Below are 20,270 nucleotides of genomic sequence, written 5' to 3'. Positions count from 1 at the left end.
GATTAGTTTTGGGAAAACTATATGTAAAATATCTTATTCAAGGTATGCATATTTTCTGAAAAATAAGTATATTTTCTCTGCTATTAATTCAACCTTAATTTGATTAGAGAAGGTGCAAAAATGCCACTGTATGATAGGGAAACAAAGGGGATTCCTGTGAACTGTTAAAAGTCGGTGTTTTTACTGATAATCTCAAAACACTAAAACACATTAACAAGACCTTAGTAACACATAAAACAGAACTAGGCAAGTCTTCCTTTATGGCTAACTGCTTTGGAAATGAAATCAAGAATATGGAGTAGGAATAAGGAGTGGGTTTCATAAGCTTCGAAAAAAGCCTGTGGCTAGAGTTTGGGAAAGCAAATAAAACTTCTTGGAACAAGCTTCCTTTTGGAAATGGTCCTTGCAGTAGAGGTCTGCTGATAAGTAAAAAATATCCTAATTTCCTGGGATGAAGAATTTATGAATTTTTGTACTTGGATGCAGTGTGCTTGAATTTGATCCAAATCTCTGACTCCCACAGGGAGGACTTACAAGAAAGATGACCACTGTAAATTGCCATGAATCAAAATAACAATGCAGAGCTCTGCTCCTTTAGCATTACCCAACAAGACCAAGGCCTTGTGCAAACATATCGGATAAGGATTTGTAAAAATGAGTTAATATATGACAGAAGTTATGCTAATATCACAACTGAGCTTATCTTTTGGGCAGTAAAGTAGGAATCCTTCTTATACTGCGTACATTTGATTTTTATCAGTGTATCTTGAAATTCTGAAATTTATCAGTTCCAGTGTAGCAGTCATCTTCCCTCAGCTAAATAAGAGCATAACAGAGCAATAACTGCACTTGGTACCAGCTTCTCTCTCTCTCTCTTTTTTTTTTTTTTTTTTTTTTTTTTTTCCCCTCAGACTTGTAAAAGGATGATTTTCACTACACTCAAAACATCCCGCATGGCTGGGACCTCCTGCTATATCTGTCAGTAGCAAATCAGGCTGCCCAGTACCGTGACCTGCCTGAGAGAGCATCTGTCCAATATATCTTTCTATTACCATTCCTTTTATGCATGTTACGCATCCTTTCTGCTGTATTTCCTAAAGTGATGAAAATGTCTTTTGACTACAGACCCATTTGCACTGCCAACCTTTGAACGTTCCTTCTGTAGCAGGGTACACTGTCTGATAAGAGATACAGTGTTTGGCAATAAGTTTGGCATAAAAATAGAGGGCTGCAATCAGCATTATTGATCTCTACAGATGAAAGCTTCTTAATAACTGGTTTTAAAGCGAAAGAAAAGTTTGCTTTCGTTTTTCAGAAACATTCTTCTAAATACGAACCGTGTTTCTACAATCAAGGTACGAAGTATCCTAAGAACACACCGCTTGATGTTACCAAGGCTATTAGTGCCTTAAATTAGCAGGCACATCATACCACAGCTTTTTGTTAACAAATGTGTGTGCAGCATCCCAGTTTCCCTCCCTCAGCAAGTGCTCATTCAAATCACAGTTGTATGATATCTCCTGTACACAGCATGAGCTCAACGAAAATGTTGAGCATTTCTGTTGGACAGAGATGGACAATGACGGGACAATGACGACAACAACAATACACGTATCAGGAGAGTTTCAAACAATCCCGAATCCATTGCAGCTAAAAAAATTGGAAATCTGGGAAAGTCCAAGGAATAGGCCTCCTCTGTTTCAGTGGTCTGAATTAATCAGGTTGGTACTATGTGAAGAGGAGATTATATGATGCATGCAGAAAGCCAGGGAGAATGGAATATCTCCCCAGCAGGCTGCACCCTTTTGTTTCAGTGACCACTGGAGAATTCATTTTGGAAAACAACAACACAACAACACAACATTTGGAAAACAACAACAGTGAAGGAAAATATGTGGAGAGCCAGTTTGTGATGATGTTTAGGAAGAACCACTCTGTTATGCACGCAGACAGCTAGAGGTACAGAGACATCACAAGGGCTTACCCTGTGTCTGTGCAGGATGAAAACTGATAGTGATGAGCTTACACAATACTATGGATTTACCATTAAGGGCAACAGTAATTCAGGGATCTCTGTGATTGACAGTATTATGAATCTTCCATTTCTTTTATGTCCTCACTTCCCATCCTTGAAGATGAGCTTACGTAAGCTTTCTATTACCAATTGTTTTGTTTCGTTTTAGTAAGATGAAATACAGTAAAATATAGTAGAAGCCACTATGCACTTTAACCCACTTGCCCTACCACTTTTAAACTTGTGTTTCACAGTCTACTAATAGGAAACCTGTGCAAGCAAACAAAAGGCAAGCAAATTGCCATAACCCCTCCTAGCACTAAGAACTTGCTCTTCCATTGGAAAACAGTAACGAAGAATCAGAGTTTGAAAAGCTGTAACTTAATATATAAATCCCTAGAGACTTTCTAATGGTGGCAGTGATCCTGTTCTTGAGCTGGAGTTGGGGGAAATGAATATTAACTGGCCTTTGTATCTGCTTAACCGCATGTCCTAATTAGAAAAGGCTTTCAAATATAACATGAAGGCACTTCAGAACGTCTTTCTGAAAATGACCTTGAATACATTTGATAGTTGAGTCCTTCCAGTCATGTTTCAGGGAGGAAATGTCAGAAAAGATAAATTAAAGGGGTTTGGCATAGAGGTAATTACACAGTATGCTTTATATGAGAGAAGACAATTATAAAAATCTTTGTCCACTGCAGAAGGTATTTCCTTCAAAACCGAAACAGAGTCCTCAGTGCTGGGTGTTATCCAATGAGTTTGTGATGAGTACGGGCAAAGTCCATGTTTAATCCTTCAGAAAGCTGATCTGTACACAAGAAGACAATCCACTACTGTCTACAGCTGCTGCTGGAACTTTCTGGTACATTAAAAAAAATCATTCTTTTTTTGCCAAATCTTTTTGGAAAATGAAGGCTTGTCTGGAAAATGTGAAATGGAACATGTCAGTAGCATCCAGCACCTGCTACTTTATATGTGGGAGCAGAAATAGGGCAGGATGCTGCAGGAAAAGAAAAGATCTCCAGAAGAATATTACCTTTGTGCGTTAGATTTTAGCCCTTTCGCTGGCATAAATTAGAAGTCACATAAACAAGGTTGGAACTGGGCCACAGTCTGTATTCCTATGCTATGGGAAAAACTGATATATCATATTACATTATATTAAGTATATTATATTTTTAGATGCATGATACAAAAAAAGATCAAGCCCACATGTCATTAAATGTTTCTAAATTTACTAACTGGAAATACAAAAAAAAAAGTTTTTCTGTTAATGAAGAGCCCTGCAAATCCTTTTAGACCCTGTTCCTTGAACTGAATAGCTTCTGAGTACATTCTAAATTAGAACCGTATCCCTCTGTAGTGCCATCTTACTTGGTAGCTGTGGCTGAGATATGAAACACCAGCATTTACCCCAGGCTGACAGAGCAAAGTCCCTGGCTGGATCTCTCTGTGTGTGACTTTCAGTATGGCACCATTTCAGGGGAAACTAACAGAGGACTCATTCTGGAAAGAAAAACTGACCCTTAATACATTTTGCAAGAAGAACTTAATAATTTACCAAGGAATGGCATGTAAGAATCATTTCTCTGAAAGTAATGAATTGGTATCTGAGGGGATTCCCTTTCTTCAAAACAAGTTAGAGAAGTGAGACACTTACTGTAAATTGTATTTGGCAGCCTCCCATGATATAATCTAAGAAAGAATGCATCTTGTGTATCTGCAGACAAGAAAGCAAGACATTCAGCTTAGCTGTATACTGATAAAACATAGGAAAACTGCCTGAAAAAAAGTAATTGGAAGGAGAGGGACCAACTGAGAATAAGGTAAATGAAGAATCATTAAATACAGTTTGAGACAGAAACAAAACTATAAACAGAAAAAAAATCAAAATTCTAAACCTACAGAAAGGAAAGTTCACATAAAAAGTAGAACCAGCTTCTTCTCAGTGGGAAGTCAGAAGAAAGTTTGCTGCTGGTTTAGGAGGAACAAGAGCGATTTTGTAGAAATAATGGAGGTATTAAAAGGGATATATACAAAGTTGGTGAATCTTTAGGTGTTAGAGTTTAGTACTGTCTTTTCCTTTGTACAAGAGCAGGTATAGGGAAAGAGAAATGAAACAAAACCTGGGGACGGTCAACTTACTTTTGAGATTCAAGTCCTTGCCTTTACTTTTTGTAGTGGATAGTTTCCATTGCTATTCTACAGGCAGTTCCATTTTGTTCCAAGCACCATTAAAATATATCACTGAGAGCTTAGTAAAGAAACAAAGAAACATATATTTACCTTGCACTGGTTAAGGATGACAATGCCTGAGTTCTTGTAGTTCTTCTTCTTTGCTTTGTACTTGGGGTTAATGCATTCCCATTGTACCTGTGAAAAAAAATAGCAGTCACTCTCTGCAGCAAAATTTTATGTACACATTGAATAATTCACAAAAACTGCACTGCTCAATTTCCACAGTTGACTAAATCCTAACAAGATAAATAACTAAATCATAAAAGATAATGGTGCACAGATAGGAAAAAATGAAAACTGTTAACTATGCAGAGAATAGTTAATAGAAAAAGGCCCAGGGCAAACATCAGTCTTTGAACATGTACATTGGACGTGGCATTAAAGGAGACATCCAGATTCATTTGTTGTCATCATCCAGTCTTATAGTTTCAGGTGTTACATAAGCAAGACTCAGGATCTTTTGAGATCATTTAAGAAGACAAAAAAGAAGGGACCTAATACAAATGAAAGTACTGTAGAGGGCAACCTGATGCATTGTATTAACTACAAAAGTGTGGTCAAAGTAACACTTAATTTTGTATTAAACTCATGATTAGAAAACTTCTGGTCAATAATCATCTCGCTTTCTCTTTTAAGTCTGATAGCAAAACAAAAAGTTAAGAAAATCAGTAAAATGCTCAAAGATGCAGCTAACTAATGATACATTAGAAAAATTTCCCTATAAATATATTAAAATCCCTATTTGAATTTTTTTATAGTTTTATTTACAAATAGTCAATTTTACAGCAAAACAGTCCTACTGAAATACATCTCCTTGTTCTCATCATAATATCTCCCAAGTTCTTAAACATTTCCACTAGAAATGTTCTGCCTTCCTCTGGTTTCAGGCAGAGTGAAAAGGCCACGCTTTCAGATGCTCACCTCTAATGTTTATGGTATTATTCATGCCTTTTACTGCAGGAGTAAAATGTACATTTGTACATGCAAGTGTCTATTGGGATTTGTATATACAAATTTTTATCTGTAATATGCTGTTAATGTGGTTAATAACATGACTATTTCCCTTCAGGGAGCTGTTTTCAAGTGTGAAAACAAAACATGCGATGCTGGGTATCAATCAAGAAATACAATTCCGAAAGGAACCAGAATGATCTATTATCTAAAAATCTCTATTATGACATTTTGAAATGAAACGTATCTTAAGTGTTACAGTGTTTTGCCTACAATAAAAACCTGCCTAAGTGTTACAATACTTTGTCTACAGTGAGGTAAATTTCACTGAGCTTCAAACCATTGCCTAACAGCAATTATTGGGATGTCTCTGAAGTATTCCAGACTCAGAGATTTTGTAAAACATCAAAAAAAGGGAAGGCAAACCATATGGCTCTGGAGCAATATGAGACCAGTTCTGCACAGGGGAGGAGGGGTATCTTCATCACAGTGAAATGGAGACAGGTGACAAAGTGAAGAATAGGAAAAGATGAAAAAAACCTCTTCCATCTACAGGAAGCACATCTGCTTGTTCTCCTAGCTAGCCTACAGCTCAGTTATTTGTCTTGTGAAACTAATTTTCCAACTGAGAAGACAGGCAGATACAGGCCCTCATGTGCAGGGGGAATCCTCTGTAAATGTTTTTTCTCTACTCAAGAGAAGCAGTCAGGCTCAAAAGCCCTTCTCTCCCAGCAAAGAGAGTGCTCTGTAACACAACACTGGAGTGCAACAAGCTCATATTTGGGTCTGCAAGCAAGGCAGAAGCACTGCCCACTCTCATCTTGCTGGGTTGCTGTCAGGCAAAAGGGTTTAATGCACAGTTGGTCTCCACACTTAACCCAAAGCATTCCTACAGAGAAATCATGCTGTCTGTGTTTTATACATAAACTGTAATGTATCAAATAGAAAGGAAAAATAGGAGTTCCTCCCTTTGATGCTGAAATACACTGGAGAGGTGCAGTAGCTTTCTCCTGAATATCCAAGGTGAACCTCCTTAATTTTAGCATCCCGCAACATGAATATTTTTTAATGTGTATATTTAAACATGGCCTGACCTATATGAAGCCATATACTATGCACGTAATTTCTTTCCTTAGGAAAAGGATTATTTAAGCCTGAAAAAAAAAAAAAAAAAAGCCATGGTATTTTATGGAAGAAGTTAACAATAAATAAGAACCAAAGTGGCATAAAACATTACTTCAGGAGAGGAAAAAACCTCTCAGGTTCCCTTTTGCTAACTGTAAAATGCAATTATGAATTTTTACCTACTCTGCAAAGCATTTTGAGATGTATGGAAAGAAATTCTCAGTAACTATCTAAAGCTCATTTAAATATTCTATGTGTAAGTCACTGACATTATTGGCTTATATGGGTAATAAAACAAAGGAAACAACAGATTAGAAAATTTACAGAAAGTTGGAAAAAGAGAGAAAGAACGATTTTGCACTTATTAAATGTATTGATGATAGTATAACAAAGGGAAGGGAGTAAGAGAGAAGAGAGAAGACATTTCCCAGTTCGTAGGCTTAAAAAAGCCAATAAGGCTATTTTACATAAAGTTCAATCTTCATTTACCCACCAAGATCCAGTTGCAGTCTTGGCAATTCCCACAGTTCAAGCTAAAGATGCAACAAGCATCATTTGAAGGAAATTCCCTATACAGATCTTATTGTTTATCCAGCTTTTATAATGAGAACAGAGTTCAGAATATAGCTCTAAGCAGGTATGTTATAACGAGAAACAATTCTCAAATATTTTTCTTGCATTGTTGAGGCCAACTTCAATTTCCAGTCTGTTCCTACATTCCCAGTATTGATTTGGTATCTGACATTGTTTTTTATCGATCCATTTTTGCTCTTAAATTAACTTTTCAGCTGAGAGGAAGCTAATGCAATAGTCCACAATCTGACACTAATGGTAAACATTGTGAAGTTTGCATTTGTCATTCTGAAAGTCATTTAGCATTTCCTCCAAATGCCTGACAGCTCTGGCCTGTGCAAGCTCTTTCCCTATCAGAAAACACAGAGAATCTGAAACAGAAAGCAACCTAGTTTTAAGCCATCTGCTTACTGTTAATTTAAGTAATGTTGCAAATGTTGGTAATGGACTCCCAAGACTATACTGTGCTGGCATTTCTTTCATACACTTAAACCACTGTGTGGAGAACTTCTGAACAAACTCCAGCTATTCTTGATGAATAGCGTGTCCAGAGGAGGCAACGAGGCTGGGGAGGGGCTTGGAACACAAACCCTATGAAGAACGACTGACGGAGCTGGGGGTGTTTAGCCTGGAGAAGAGGAAACTCAGAGGTGACCTCATCACTCTCTACAACTTCCTGAAAGGTGGCTGTAGTAGGTGGGGGTTGCTTTCTCTCTCCAGGCAGCAACTGACAGAACGAGAGGACACAGCCTCAGGCTGTGTCAAGGGAAATACAGGTTGGATATTAGGAAAAACGTTTTTACCCAAAGAGTCACAAAATACTGGAATAGTCTGCCTGGGGAGGTGGTGGAGTCACCATCCCTGGATGTGTTTAAAAAATAGACTGGATGTGGCACTTGATGCCAAGATCTAGTTGAGGTGTTAGGGCTGAGGTGGACTCGATGATCTTGAAGGTCTCTTCCAATCTGGACATTCTGTGATTCAGTGATTCTTCAGTGAGAGTCAGTGAACTAATGTTGACACTTGGAAGGTCCCAACCCTCTTGTGCCTGTGATAAGGAGATACAGATCCTTCAGTGGGAGATGCTACTCTGCAGTGAAGGATACTGTCTTTCCAAATATCTTTACTCCTTCTCTTACAAATCCTTCAGAAGAAAGAGAAAAGCAAACAATGCAGCCTCTTATGCCACAAAGCAGCAAAGGGAAGTGGAGGTGACTAAATGAAGGCAACAATTGTAGAACCGAAATTTGGACTGTATGTGGCACAACTATTCAGAGAAAGGATTGAAGGTGTCAGGAAACTTTCCCATACCCTAAGGCAAGACAAATGCTAGCAGTTGCTTTCTCTAGGAGAGTGCTTGCACACTAGGACATTGGGTAGGCCTGGGTGGAAAGGGCTAGAGAGCTTGCGTTGTTTGTTGTATGCTTTTGGCATAGCACGTGTTAGCAGTAACATGTTCTCTTGCCTCCCTTGCACTTCTTTGGTTTCTCTCTTCTTCCTTCCTGTTCAGCTGCTGCAATGAATTGCACAGTTTGTAAGTGACAAAGGAGGCACTACAGTCTAATGGATGGAGCAAACCCCCAATCGATAGCAAGCAGTGTTCTATCCTGCACTGTCTCTTTGCCCCAAGAAAAACAAGTCACTTTTAAGTGAACTGAGTCTCCCCCGCATGAAAGGCTACTTCATTCCTGCCACCCTCTAGGAAAGAGGAAAAGTTAGTTTTGTGGGTTTTTTTCTCTTTCTGTCACAGAAATACATCCACCAACAGAGAAGAGCTGCCTTTAATCACTATCAGAGATTCCCTCTGGAAACTTGCCCGCGGGGAATGAAGTGGAAATTAAAGCATTTCTTGTTTCCCCAGCCAAGCCTGCAGCCTCCCCTGTGCTCCTGAGGCTTCTGAGGCTGTACCAATGGTTGCCTCCTCACAGGGATTTGGCAGGTGCCTGGTACCCTCTGCTGAGGCCTCTGCTGCCCTGTCTGGGGCCAGCAGCAGCTGCTGATGTTGCAGACAGTCCTGGGTGACCTGGGCTGTCTCCTGATAAAACTGGAATTGTCCATAGGTGTCCATAACATCTTGGCCCATTACCAAGAGCTTAAAGGTCTCGCCCTGCAGAGTCATCTGAAGAGCTACCAGATGGAAAAGCCCTTCCTAACAGCACCCTGAACTTGTGGGAATGTCAGTGGAGATGGGAAGTACAGCAGGGTTTCTTCCTCCTCTTTCTTTCTGTGTGTGTGCAAATGCATGTGTCCATGTTTTATGTAATACAGGAACAGATTTTTCCCTTACATAACTCCTGTGCTGCATGGGGATCCAGGTGATTTCCCTGACTTTTTTCCTCTCAAATCCCTCTGGCTTTATTGCCTTGATTAAAAAAAAAAAAAAACAAACCAAAAAAGTGATTTTTTTTCCTCATTAGTAGAGGATTTCTCCTTTCAACTATGATAAGTATTTACATTTATATAATCTCAAGCTTCTTCTTGTCCTGTTTAAATATGCTTGCTAGATTAATATTAGAACACCTTAAAAACTGCCACTGTACACACATATTAAAATCATATATTATATGTATTCTTAGAAGAAATCCAAAGGCACAATAAACTCAGAGTATTTATTAGTATTTCACTTAAAAAGATAAAGACTCACTTATTTTTAAGTGGGTTTTTTTGTATCAAGATTATGGTGCAAGAGTAAATAATAAAGTTTGGAATGGTGGGAAGTGTTAATAGAAGATTTAGAAACCACAGAATTACATGTTGAAAAAGACTTCTGAGATCACTGAGTCTAACTGTTAACCAGCACTACCAATTTCACCATTAAACCACGGTTCATGCAAGGGCTGCTTCAGATGTGCATTTGAACATGATGTCTTTTGCCATTTTTATTGGTGGTCAGTATGAAAACAGGCTAGGTGTCAGAAAACATAACAGTCTATGACCATAAGGTAATTTTTATGGAACAGAAGGACATAAAGTTATTATCCTGAGGTTGTTCATGATCAGAAAGTCTTCTCATAACAGAAGACCAGCAAGTTTTCCCCAAATTCAGTCTTCTCAGTCATGGAGAAGCACTTAACACTCAGAAGAGGTCGTCATTCAAGATTTGTGAATCTCACCCAAGACATACCACATTCAGAAATGAAATTCATAAACAACTTATACCACTTCTGATGAAAAACGGATCAGAACCTGATCTCATTCAGGTAAAGAATTTTTGCTTCTCTTCACACAGTACTGGTTCAACCACTCAGCAGATGCCAGTCATAGATTCACAGCATTTACCTAAATGATGCCTGGTCTCAAATAAGCATTTCTGAGAAATCTCACAGCCAAGGCAAGCCAGTAAGCTCATCTGAGGCTGACACTCAAAACTTGGGATAATCAGTACACAGCCCAGGGATGGAACAGTCTTAGAAGCACCACTGGCTCATATAAGTAAGCAGGTGACACACATCCATTCTGTCCACATCAAGTGGTTCTGTAGCACTTGATAGATTGACTACAAGACAAAAATATCTTTACTTTTAAAGGGGGAGGTTGAAGAATGGGTCAGAATGCTCTGTGCTTTCTGAAGGATGACTTATGTACAATGAAAAGGCAACTTCAACATCTTTGTCAGCTCCTCCAGAGATGAGGTGAGCTGGTGAAATAGTGAGAAGCACTAGCAGTTCACAGATGCCACACAGTCCGTCCTGCTCACCAGCACCAACTGTGGTACTCCCACTCTCACTGCTTAATGCATTTATGACAACTTGTGCTGCTGATTCCAACCAGTACAGACATTGCTGATGGGCAGATGGAGATCTGTGCCACTGATATAGACTCCTTTAAAACCACACAGATTTGCAGCTGAAGCTTAATCAAAGTTCCCAGATCACCTACCAATGATGAATGTTCCTTCCATTTCTCTTCAGTTTCCTGGGAAAGTGAAAAACCCTGGCTGACAATCACTAGGGTGTTTTGATTATCTTTTGACAGAACTATAGCAATGTTTTGTAGCTGGCTGTAATGTCTATTGCACAAAAGAAAATATAACCAGAGCAAGAAGCTTTACTGCATCTCCTAGCAACTCAAATAGGGATGTCAGACCTGAGCTCTGCTCTTTACTCTGGCTTCCACAGCATCTGAGATGAAGTTCCAGGCTTTGGCCCTCATCTTCGACACTCACTCACTGTTGTGACGCAATGTGAAAGAATGTTAACACAAGGGGCTAGAGGATGTAGCTTTATTCATATGACTGAAAGGACTGGTACATGGAAAACAATATTTTCTGGTTTGAGGCTATGAAAGAGTCTCTTCTAGGAAAAAAGAATTATGTTTAACCTACTCATCTCCTCACCCATAATATAATTACATATAATTACATTTCTCTGATGTGGCCTTCCTTATCAGAAATAGCTAGCAACACATCTACTTGAAGGCAAAACAACTTCCTTCTCTATAATTTCTTCAAGGTTCACCTGTAACCTCTTTATTCAAAGTAAACACTCCATTGCACATGCTTTTTCTTTAGGGAGGCTAAAACTAAAGAAAAGAATTGACAACTGCTAATCACATTACTTAATGTTACACAAAGGATGTTGACATAAGCTATGCAGTAAGATTTTTATAGGGTCCGCAGACAGTGGCATATATTGCCTTTAGCAGTGATATTTCTTTCTGCAGAATAAAGAAAAATGAAATAGGATGAGGGAGGGATGGGGAGAGAGTGAAAGGGAAAGAGAAATTACATTCTGGCTCCAGTCAAGTGAGTGGCTTCCCACACAACTGACCTCTCCTGTACAAAGTGTGATCACAGTATTTTTTTCCATAAGTACATCATCTCCACCAGGAGCTGCTCAAACTCCTACTGCTTGTTCTTGTCTCTCATGCTATTAGTGCTCACCAAACCCTGATTTCATCAGGGACAGGCGCCATCTAGCATGGGCATTTTTATTTTTGGATCACTATTTACCAGTCACTTAAATGACTAATACTTTCTATGTTATCCACTCAATCTTGTTTTCCTCTAGAATAGGCTACAAAACAAGGACTAGAAAAGAGAAGAAAGGAAACTAGTTCCCACCTTGGTGGTAACTGTGTCCCATGAGAATTAGTTAAACCAACAGCAGGGTTTTGCAGGTGCAAGCCCACAGAATGACTTCACAGCCACAAGAGAATGAGAGGAACAAGGAAGAATAAAAGGCACAGTTCCTAGGGTGTGTGAAGGAAGACTGCAGGTAAAAGACAACATTTGCAGAATGGCAAATGGCAGGTCCATAGCAAGAATAAGATTCAGGCACTTAAATCATAGGGCAAAATTAAAACATTTCTGGACAGCACTCTGATACTGCAGTGACAACCTAGAACAAGAACTGACAAATGGCTGCATTAATTTCTTTTGCCTCTGAAAGAGTAATTTTTCCTAGCTGAGGATGAAAACAAGCATACTATTTCTTCATCATAATAAAGAATACAAAGTTTATCCTGCAGAGCCATTCCTGGCATTCTGGACTACAAGGCTCTTGTGTTGGCCAACAAGCTGTCTCCTGGGAGCGACCATGATGTAGTTTTAAGACATTTACATTGAAAATACACACCCTTTACCACTCTCACACCGTCCCCTCCTGAGCCACAGGTATTTGTATAAAATTCAGAATGTTGTCACATCACTGGCCTTGTTAATATTATTCATTCTGGGATATTTTTACCTCTTTATTTCCACTCAAATTTTGTTTGATAAAAGCGTTGATCCTCTGACTTGATTTGAGAGAGCAAACAGCGTTTTGTTTACACTCAGGTCGTGTTCAGAAGTTATTTATAATGGACTTATATATGACTGATACATATCAGCAGTATTTTACACACATGAGCAGCATTTGCCAAATTTTAGTGTATTCTAAGAACTTCAACAAAAAACACCTAGAAGAGCCATAAACGTTTCTTGACCTATGGCATAGACTGACTGCTTACCATTTATCAAACACCTTCTGACTCTGTATTAGATTTTTACTAACAGATTATAAACAGAACCTTAATATAAAACCCAGAAAGCTTATTAGGCATTTGTGTTCGGGATTGAGATTGCGACAACAGTGGAATAATGAATACAAATTATCTTCAGGATTAACATTTTAACTCCCCCTCGGAGAATTTATCAAAACTAACACCTTTAGAAGTAAGTAATGAGAGAAAATGACAATTTCTGGAATTATATATGCCAAATCACTTATCATATTAAGTAATTATTATCAACTGCAATTTGAAAAGATCAGGCTGACATAAAGAAGTGAAATTATTGATAAGCTAACAATTTCATTTTCCCTTAGGACTATAAATCATGAAATGCTTAGAAAACCAATTAGTTTCATCATGATGGGTTCTAGTTAAAGCTGGCAGCAATGAATGCAGCACATGAGAAATGAAGCAAGACAGAGAATGACCTTCACCCAACAGGGGCCTTTAGGCCAGCAGGAAAATGCTTTGAGTAGCCAGAATGGGCATCTTCTTTGCGGCACATCACCTCATGGAAACCGTGTGACTGGGCTCAAAGGAAATAAATCTTAGCAGAAAGAAATGCTTGTGGAATGGGAACTAGAAAAAAACCTTAATGCATTCCAGGTATGAAAGTACAGGAACAAATGCTTTTTAATATTTTCAGATTATTGTGTCCAGGTAACAGTAAACCTGTGGGAGAGATCAACACAACTAAATTCCAGAAGACGATGAAGCAATGCCACCTGCTTTATGACAGGATTGTCTGGGGAACACTGATCTATAGAGATTACATACTGAGATTGCTCAGGGGTTTCCACTTACCTGTCTTCCCTCCATAGCTCCTCGCATTTCCTTGAAAGTCGAGCTAAATTCTCCAATGAAGTCATGCTTTCCATTGGAATCCCAGTCCCAAACTATGCACTGGGGAGACAAAGTGGAAAAGAGCAAACCAGCAAATTTTTCATCAGACAGAAAAGAGATTTCATTGAAAAACACTACAGGAGAAATTATGATATACACTGGGTGTATATCATGGTATCATGATATGCAATATATGGTATATCAATGGGTGGAGTGTTTTATCTAAAACAAAGTCACAGGACATACTAAACCCCTATTCTTGTCCTGATCAAAATAAAATGGCAAATGGAATCTCAACACAGCTTGCTGCTGATAGTTCTGTGTTACAGAGTTTGCCTAACGAAGCAAGTCATGTACTTCAGAAGGAAAGGATTTCTTGTTTGCATCATTTTACTAGGTGTGAAAATACAGGATTATGTGTATTTGTATATTCATGGTCAAATGGTGTCCTGACTTACCTTATTGATGTGATTTACAAATATAAATTAATATTCAAAACCCTGTTTGCCTTGGGCAAACATTACTTTTCTCATTTTTACAGTCAGTGAAGGTGAGACAATAGTTACAGACATAATTTTTTGAAATGGGTTGGAAATTATACACATCAGGGTTTGGTGCCCATATCTTGGCTGTTTCCCACTGTTGCTCAACAGTGACTATTCAAACCAAACCTCACTGGTCGTCTTGCCTAAATTCATGCATAAAGATGAGTATCTCAATGAGTTTGAGCTTTGAAAATTTTATTTTACAGATTTTGCTAAATACAGCTCAGCTAGCCAAGACTGAAGCACATAGCAATAGCTACATGCTTTACTAAATTGTAATTTTAAAACTGCTCCAAAGACAACAAAGGGACTCACAGCTTTAAAGAACAAAATCCCAAATTCAGCCTTATGTTTCCTCTAGATAAAGGTCACATACATTGACTGAATCAGGAGGCCTTTACTGAAAATGTCCAGCCAAAAAACTATCTTTTAGGGTTTTTTTAAAAGCAGAAATGTGTCAAAGTCATCTGCCCTGTCACATGAGGGGTGCACTGTTATATCACTCTCAGATGGTTCTGAGGGTAACAACAGTGAGTTTTATCTGGCTTCTTTGTCTCAACAAGGCTCAGTACTTTTGACCCAGCACCCGTGGTCAGACAACACGAGAGGAAGAGCAAGGTTTGCTCCTCAAAGACTCCTCAAGCCATTTGAAGTTTGCTTGGTCCAAAGTGGCACTGAGTTCACTCAGAAGGAATCTGAAATCATTGGATGTCCACTGCGTTTTGAGTTTTAAATATTTCCAAAATAAAGAACTTTATTAAAACAGACTTCCCTGTCCACCAGTTATGCTTTCTATCCAGCCTGAATAATCCAGTCAAAGCTGGTAGATGGACAATACCTTTTGAGGGTGCTGGAAAGACTCTAGAAAGCTTGAGATTTGGACCATCCTATCACCTCCTATTTTTTTTTTTTTTTTTCCCCCCTTTAATGCAGGAATCCCAGACTAGAGTAAGATCTCCATATCAAAATGTGAAAATAATTTTGCTATAAGACTTGGAGATACTTTTTTAGCAGCTTTGACATTGAGGGGATAGGTAGAGGGAAAAAAGGGGCAGTTCCTGCACGTGTTTGTTTACAGGCTAAATTTCTTACAAGAGTAATCAAATGAAAGTGCGTTTCTGATTCTGATAGTGGTAATACTGCCTGGAAAAAAACTAGACGCGTATTTTCAACACTAACAGACCTGGAGTAGTCTTTTGGATGAAATCTTCCCTAAAAATTACTCTCTCTTTCTTATCAACAGAAATTTGTAGATGAGCTGGTAACAAGGAAAAAAAAAAAGTTCCTAAAAAGAAAAACTAATTTAATTTGCAAAAAAAAAATCCTGAAACCAATTTTGTTTCACAGAGCTTGAAAATTTGATTTTATTTTTTCTGTGAAATTTCTTGCTAATATAAAATGCTTATTTTTTATTGAAACTACTTTATAAATATTTGATAAAAAATGGATTTCACAAATGAAGCATGGCTTAAAAATATTTTTTTCTGTAATGGTTGCAAAAGCTATTTAACATCTTAGAAGTAATACTAAATAAAAAGATTTGTCAAAATGCCATAGTAAAATTGTTATAAATATGCAAAAACTATAGTTTTAGTAATGCTGGAAACTTTGAAAACAATGTTTTTGAAAAAGTTACTATTTCACAAAAAGGAAAAAAAATAACAACCCCACCTTATTATGAAATTAGCCAACCAGATTTCCTTTTCAGGTTCAGTCTTTAAACTCAGTTGGAGCATATAAGAACAGACCCAAGAGCATAAGAACAGACCCAAGGCTATCAGAGTCCTCCAGGGAAAGCTACTTTGAAAAATTTCTATTAGGGTGCCAACTCTTACAAAGAGGGAAAAGCTCTGAGTGCTTATTTGTGGTTAGAACTTTGAGTGTAGATGAGCAAGGTTAAATTATATATAAAATGTCCACTCAACAGGGATCCAACTGCTTTTTCTTTCAAGCTGGAGGTTTTCTAACTTCAGTTTTCAGAAAGCCAGATGGTACTTTAATCTTCATATTGGCTTCATGGAAAAGGCAAACAATTACAGTATTATCTCAGTGCCATTTGTTCAATTACAGCTAAGGGAGAAAGGGGATTCCTGCACGTACATCCATTATGACTTTTTTTTTCCCCCTAAGTTTCACATCTGGCCATAGAAAGTAATTGTTACTGTCTGAAAAACATGCTGTACACCGTAACGATCCTGCATTTCAAATGTATGGTAAAAGCACTTCTGAAACATAGAAATAATGTGGTCCAGACATTTTTATAAAAACCCATGCAGACAGACCAAATAAGCAGGAAAGGATTTTTGCAAATAATCCATAATCAGGTAAAGACCACAGATGACAACCAAAGTATTATTTCCTATGAAATACTTTTAAGGGTTTTTTGGTCTCTCTTCAAATCAAATCTTCCCCATTGTAAATCATACTTTATCTTTAGGCAAACCTTAATGAGTTCTTTGGGTCTCTACTCTTAGAGGTTGCTTAAGTAGATGATTAACAGTATACCTGCACTCTATTAAAAGTCTCATTAATTTAAGGAGGCTTTCCATACACTTAATTTGAATACTGATAACTCAGTGTTCAGATAACTGCTGAAAGAATTCAGTTTCCTATCTACTGCTTAGAAGATCAGAAAAAGGGAATAAAATCCTCTGCTGCGTGGTGATGCACTGACTGGAATGATGAAGAACATCTTTCACCCCTGCATGATCTTATCTTCCTCCTCAAAATACCCACTGAGTGCAGGGAGAGGAAACACTGTGCTATCCTTAATAGAGCTAACCAGTAGATTCAGTTAAAATGACATCAGAGGATCACTTCTGAATATCCACACCTTCATTCCTTCAGCTTTTCTTGTAAATACTGCAAAATGAAAGATTTCTTTCCAGGCTGAAATGGAACCTTTCACTGGAGAAAGGTCCATTTTAAAAAGATCTCAGGTGGATGCTGATGGAAATTTTCCCTGGTTTAATTTCAATTTTTTCACCAAGATTAGATTTTGCCAATACTCTTGCTACAAAGGGCCTTCACAAAAGATTGCATTGGCACTGGAGCTACAACAGCACAGGCTTCTCTGGCTGATTTTCCTAATGCTTCCCAGAAGACAGCTAGGTTAATCTTGCTTCCTCTGCGTGAGCAAGAACTCACTTTTTTCCAAGTCTCAATACTAGACCCAACAAAATTCCAGTACAATTGTCATAAAATAATTTTCCCATAGTCCCAATCCTGGCTAGCTTTAACTACAAGAACTAAGTAAGAGAAAAGACTGGCTACAGTAAGCATGTGTTTGTATATGGGTGTCTGCAGATACTGAGGCTATTTTCTGTACACAGCTTCTGAGAAATGCTTAAAGTGATTTGTCCCCATTAGATTTTCACAATGAGAGAACTATTATATACAGCACCTTTGGGCATGGATAATGGAGAAATGTGGAACTTAACCGTGCAAGTTATGAACAAGCCCAAAACATGCTCTGAAGGTTAGTTTCTAAAAGACTGGAAGTGAATCTCCTGACTAAATCCTATCAGGAGGCAGCTGACAGCCAGACCGTGGAAATGTACTTCTTGAAAAGAATCCCTTCAAGTTTCCCTCAGCTAGCCAGACACTGCAGATTCTAGCATCCACAAAGCCACTAAAAAAATTGAAAATTCCCAGACTTGCCAGCCTGAGTTTCTCCAGCTCTGTGTACGTTCAAAGTCCAATTATGAAATGTTAGCATGGCTTGTGCTGGTACTACGTTGGACTTAGTTGGAGAGGAAGAGTGTTAGACAGCCCTCCTGACAACCTAAGAGCTTATTTAACTTAAAACTACTGAATAACTTGTGGCCAAAAGATACTGGCTTGGGTGGGAGATAAAACCAAATCCTTGGCCCACTCTCCAGCCGCTCCATGCCAGCAGAAGTGCCAGACAGACAGAAAGGCAGCAGCCTCAAGCAGTGACAGTCAAGTCCCTTGAATAGAAGGCTCCCTACCATGATCTGGCTCTGAGATAGGTGGGATTCTAGTTCATCTGTTGCATCAAAAAGGATATTTTTCTGGTTTTTTTTTACTTCAGTATGTGTCCTCTGACACTCAATAAGGGGACACTCTTTGTCCATTAATTGCCTGCTGTCCCTAGCTATGTGTTAGGGTAACAGTACTGAACAAAGTGGCTAAAATTCTGAACAGAAACTGTCTTGGATGGCTCCTTTTTGCATTTTTGAGAAACAAGATATGTTGTGGCTAGGCAAGAAGGAGAATGCTCATTGTTAGATTTGAACAGAATAAATTACAGCGCAGTCAGTCATAAAATTCTTACCAATTAACTCTGAACTAAAATAACACCACAATAATTTTTATAGGTAGAGTTTATATGACACTATGGCTCAAAGAACTGAGGTCTTAAGAAAACATCAGTGACCTGTTGTACTTCTTGTAGCCCTCTGAACTGCAGATGGTATGAGGTGGCAAAAGGCTACAAACAAATGTTTCTTTGGTTCATCCTCTAGGATGAGTGAAAACTTTAAAAAACCAACCCTAAACAAACAAACCAAAACTCCAACACACACATAAAAACCCCAAAAAACTGCCCTGAACCCCCTCCTCCCCAACCCACTACCAGAAGGTAAAAAAAAAAATTCAGAAAAAAAAAATTACTTGATTATCAAAGTGATCTTTCTGGAACAATCCATTTCTCATCAGGGTTATTACTACTTCATAATGAAGCAGATATTTTACTCTATCTCCCTAAACCATCCATACTTGACTTAGAATACTTTAAAGAATGTCTTTTTGTAGGAAGACCTTTATCCACTACCTACCTATTCTCCCCATGCAGAAATAGTACCACAGAACTACGTAAAACCTTCAGCATAAAAGCAAACAGTTCAAGTTATCCTGTTTCTCTAGTTATGATGTTCCAAAGCTAAATTCTACATTATAAACATTCACAGTACAAAAATTTGGTCTTTTCTGAGATATATGAAGTACTCCACTCCTTTTTACATCCAAGCTGCTCATCACAGTTTTAGCTTTTCTGTAGCTGTGCTTCTCCAGAAAGTGAAAATAAACTTTTTAAGTCTCATTTCCAATTTCTGCTGAAGTTGGCCTCCAGTGAGAATAGTGAAGCAGTTGAAATGAACCCATGTTTCTTGCAAGTCTCTCACCGGTTGAAGTAAAACCTTCTTCAAAGCACTGTAGATAAAATATTTTATCTTTTTCTTCTTAGAGAGATTAGCTCAATTCTTCAAACTAAAGTACTCAAACCCCCCTGAACTAATGGAGGAAAAGGAGTTCCTACATTATGCTGTTAGAATATGTGCAGCTTCTTTGAAGCTGAAGTAGAAGAAAGTTTCAGTTTTCTTCTTGACTACTGAGCCATATTTTTTTTTCAAAACCATATCTTCTATTCTTCTGAACCAGAATAGACTGACACCAGTTCAGTCCACCAGCACAGCTGAGTTTGTTCCTTAAACATTAGGTAAAATAATGGCTCCATTGCAGGCAGTGAGACTTTTCATATAATTTTCAACAAGTGCCAAGATTTCGTTAACACATACATAGATGGCGGCAATTGATATAAGTTTATAGTATTCTACTGGGCTCAGGTCCTTTGCCTGTTGAAGGACACTTGAGACACAAACTCACTGATAGCTTCTTTTTGGTTAATGGCAAGAGATTCGGCATAGCCTTTGACATGCTGCATAATTATAGCAGCCTGCCTGTGTATATAAACACATGGGAAGTTTGATTTTAAAATTTGCCTGGAGAGAAGAGTGAAGGGAAGGAGAATTCTTCAAAAAGAGGCAGGTATTCTGACTCAAAATCAAAGTCAGTGAGTAATTTCTGTTGACAGCTCTGATATGACACCTGCCTGCCTAAGTCTACTTCAGTCCTTGAAAAGTGAAAACAGAGACTGTTTACAGACTCACTTTCACTGAACCAGTTTCTCTACAACAGCGCTAGAGATTTTAGTACATCAGCAGTGGCTCAGCAATGATGGGAATGCT

General features: G+C 38.2%; 1 protein-coding gene across 5 annotated transcripts in view; it reads right to left on the bottom strand.

Moving 5' to 3' along the window:
• CPNE4 (copine 4) overlaps positions 1-20,270 on the bottom strand; it is a 235,802-nt gene that overhangs the window by 40,387 nt on the left and 175,145 nt on the right. For all 5 annotated transcript variants that reach the window (XM_040060835.2, XM_040060843.2, XM_040060859.2 and 2 more), the window contains 3 exons: positions 13,700-13,798; positions 4,304-4,390; positions 3,678-3,737 (listed from right to left, as the gene is read on the bottom strand). In XM_040060835.2, the coding sequence (XP_039916769.1) occupies positions 3,678-3,737; positions 4,304-4,390; positions 13,700-13,798 (246 nt within the window). The remainder of the gene's footprint in view (positions 1-3,677; positions 3,738-4,303; positions 4,391-13,699; positions 13,799-20,270) is intronic.

The sequence above is a fragment of the Hirundo rustica genome, chromosome 1 (assembly GCF_015227805.2).
Source record: "Hirundo rustica isolate bHirRus1 chromosome 1, bHirRus1.pri.v3, whole genome shotgun sequence".
Classification (NCBI taxonomy): domain Eukaryota; kingdom Metazoa; phylum Chordata; class Aves; order Passeriformes; family Hirundinidae; genus Hirundo; species Hirundo rustica.
Note: the sequence above shows the minus strand (reverse complement) of the source record. Positions and strands in the feature narration are given on the sequence as shown.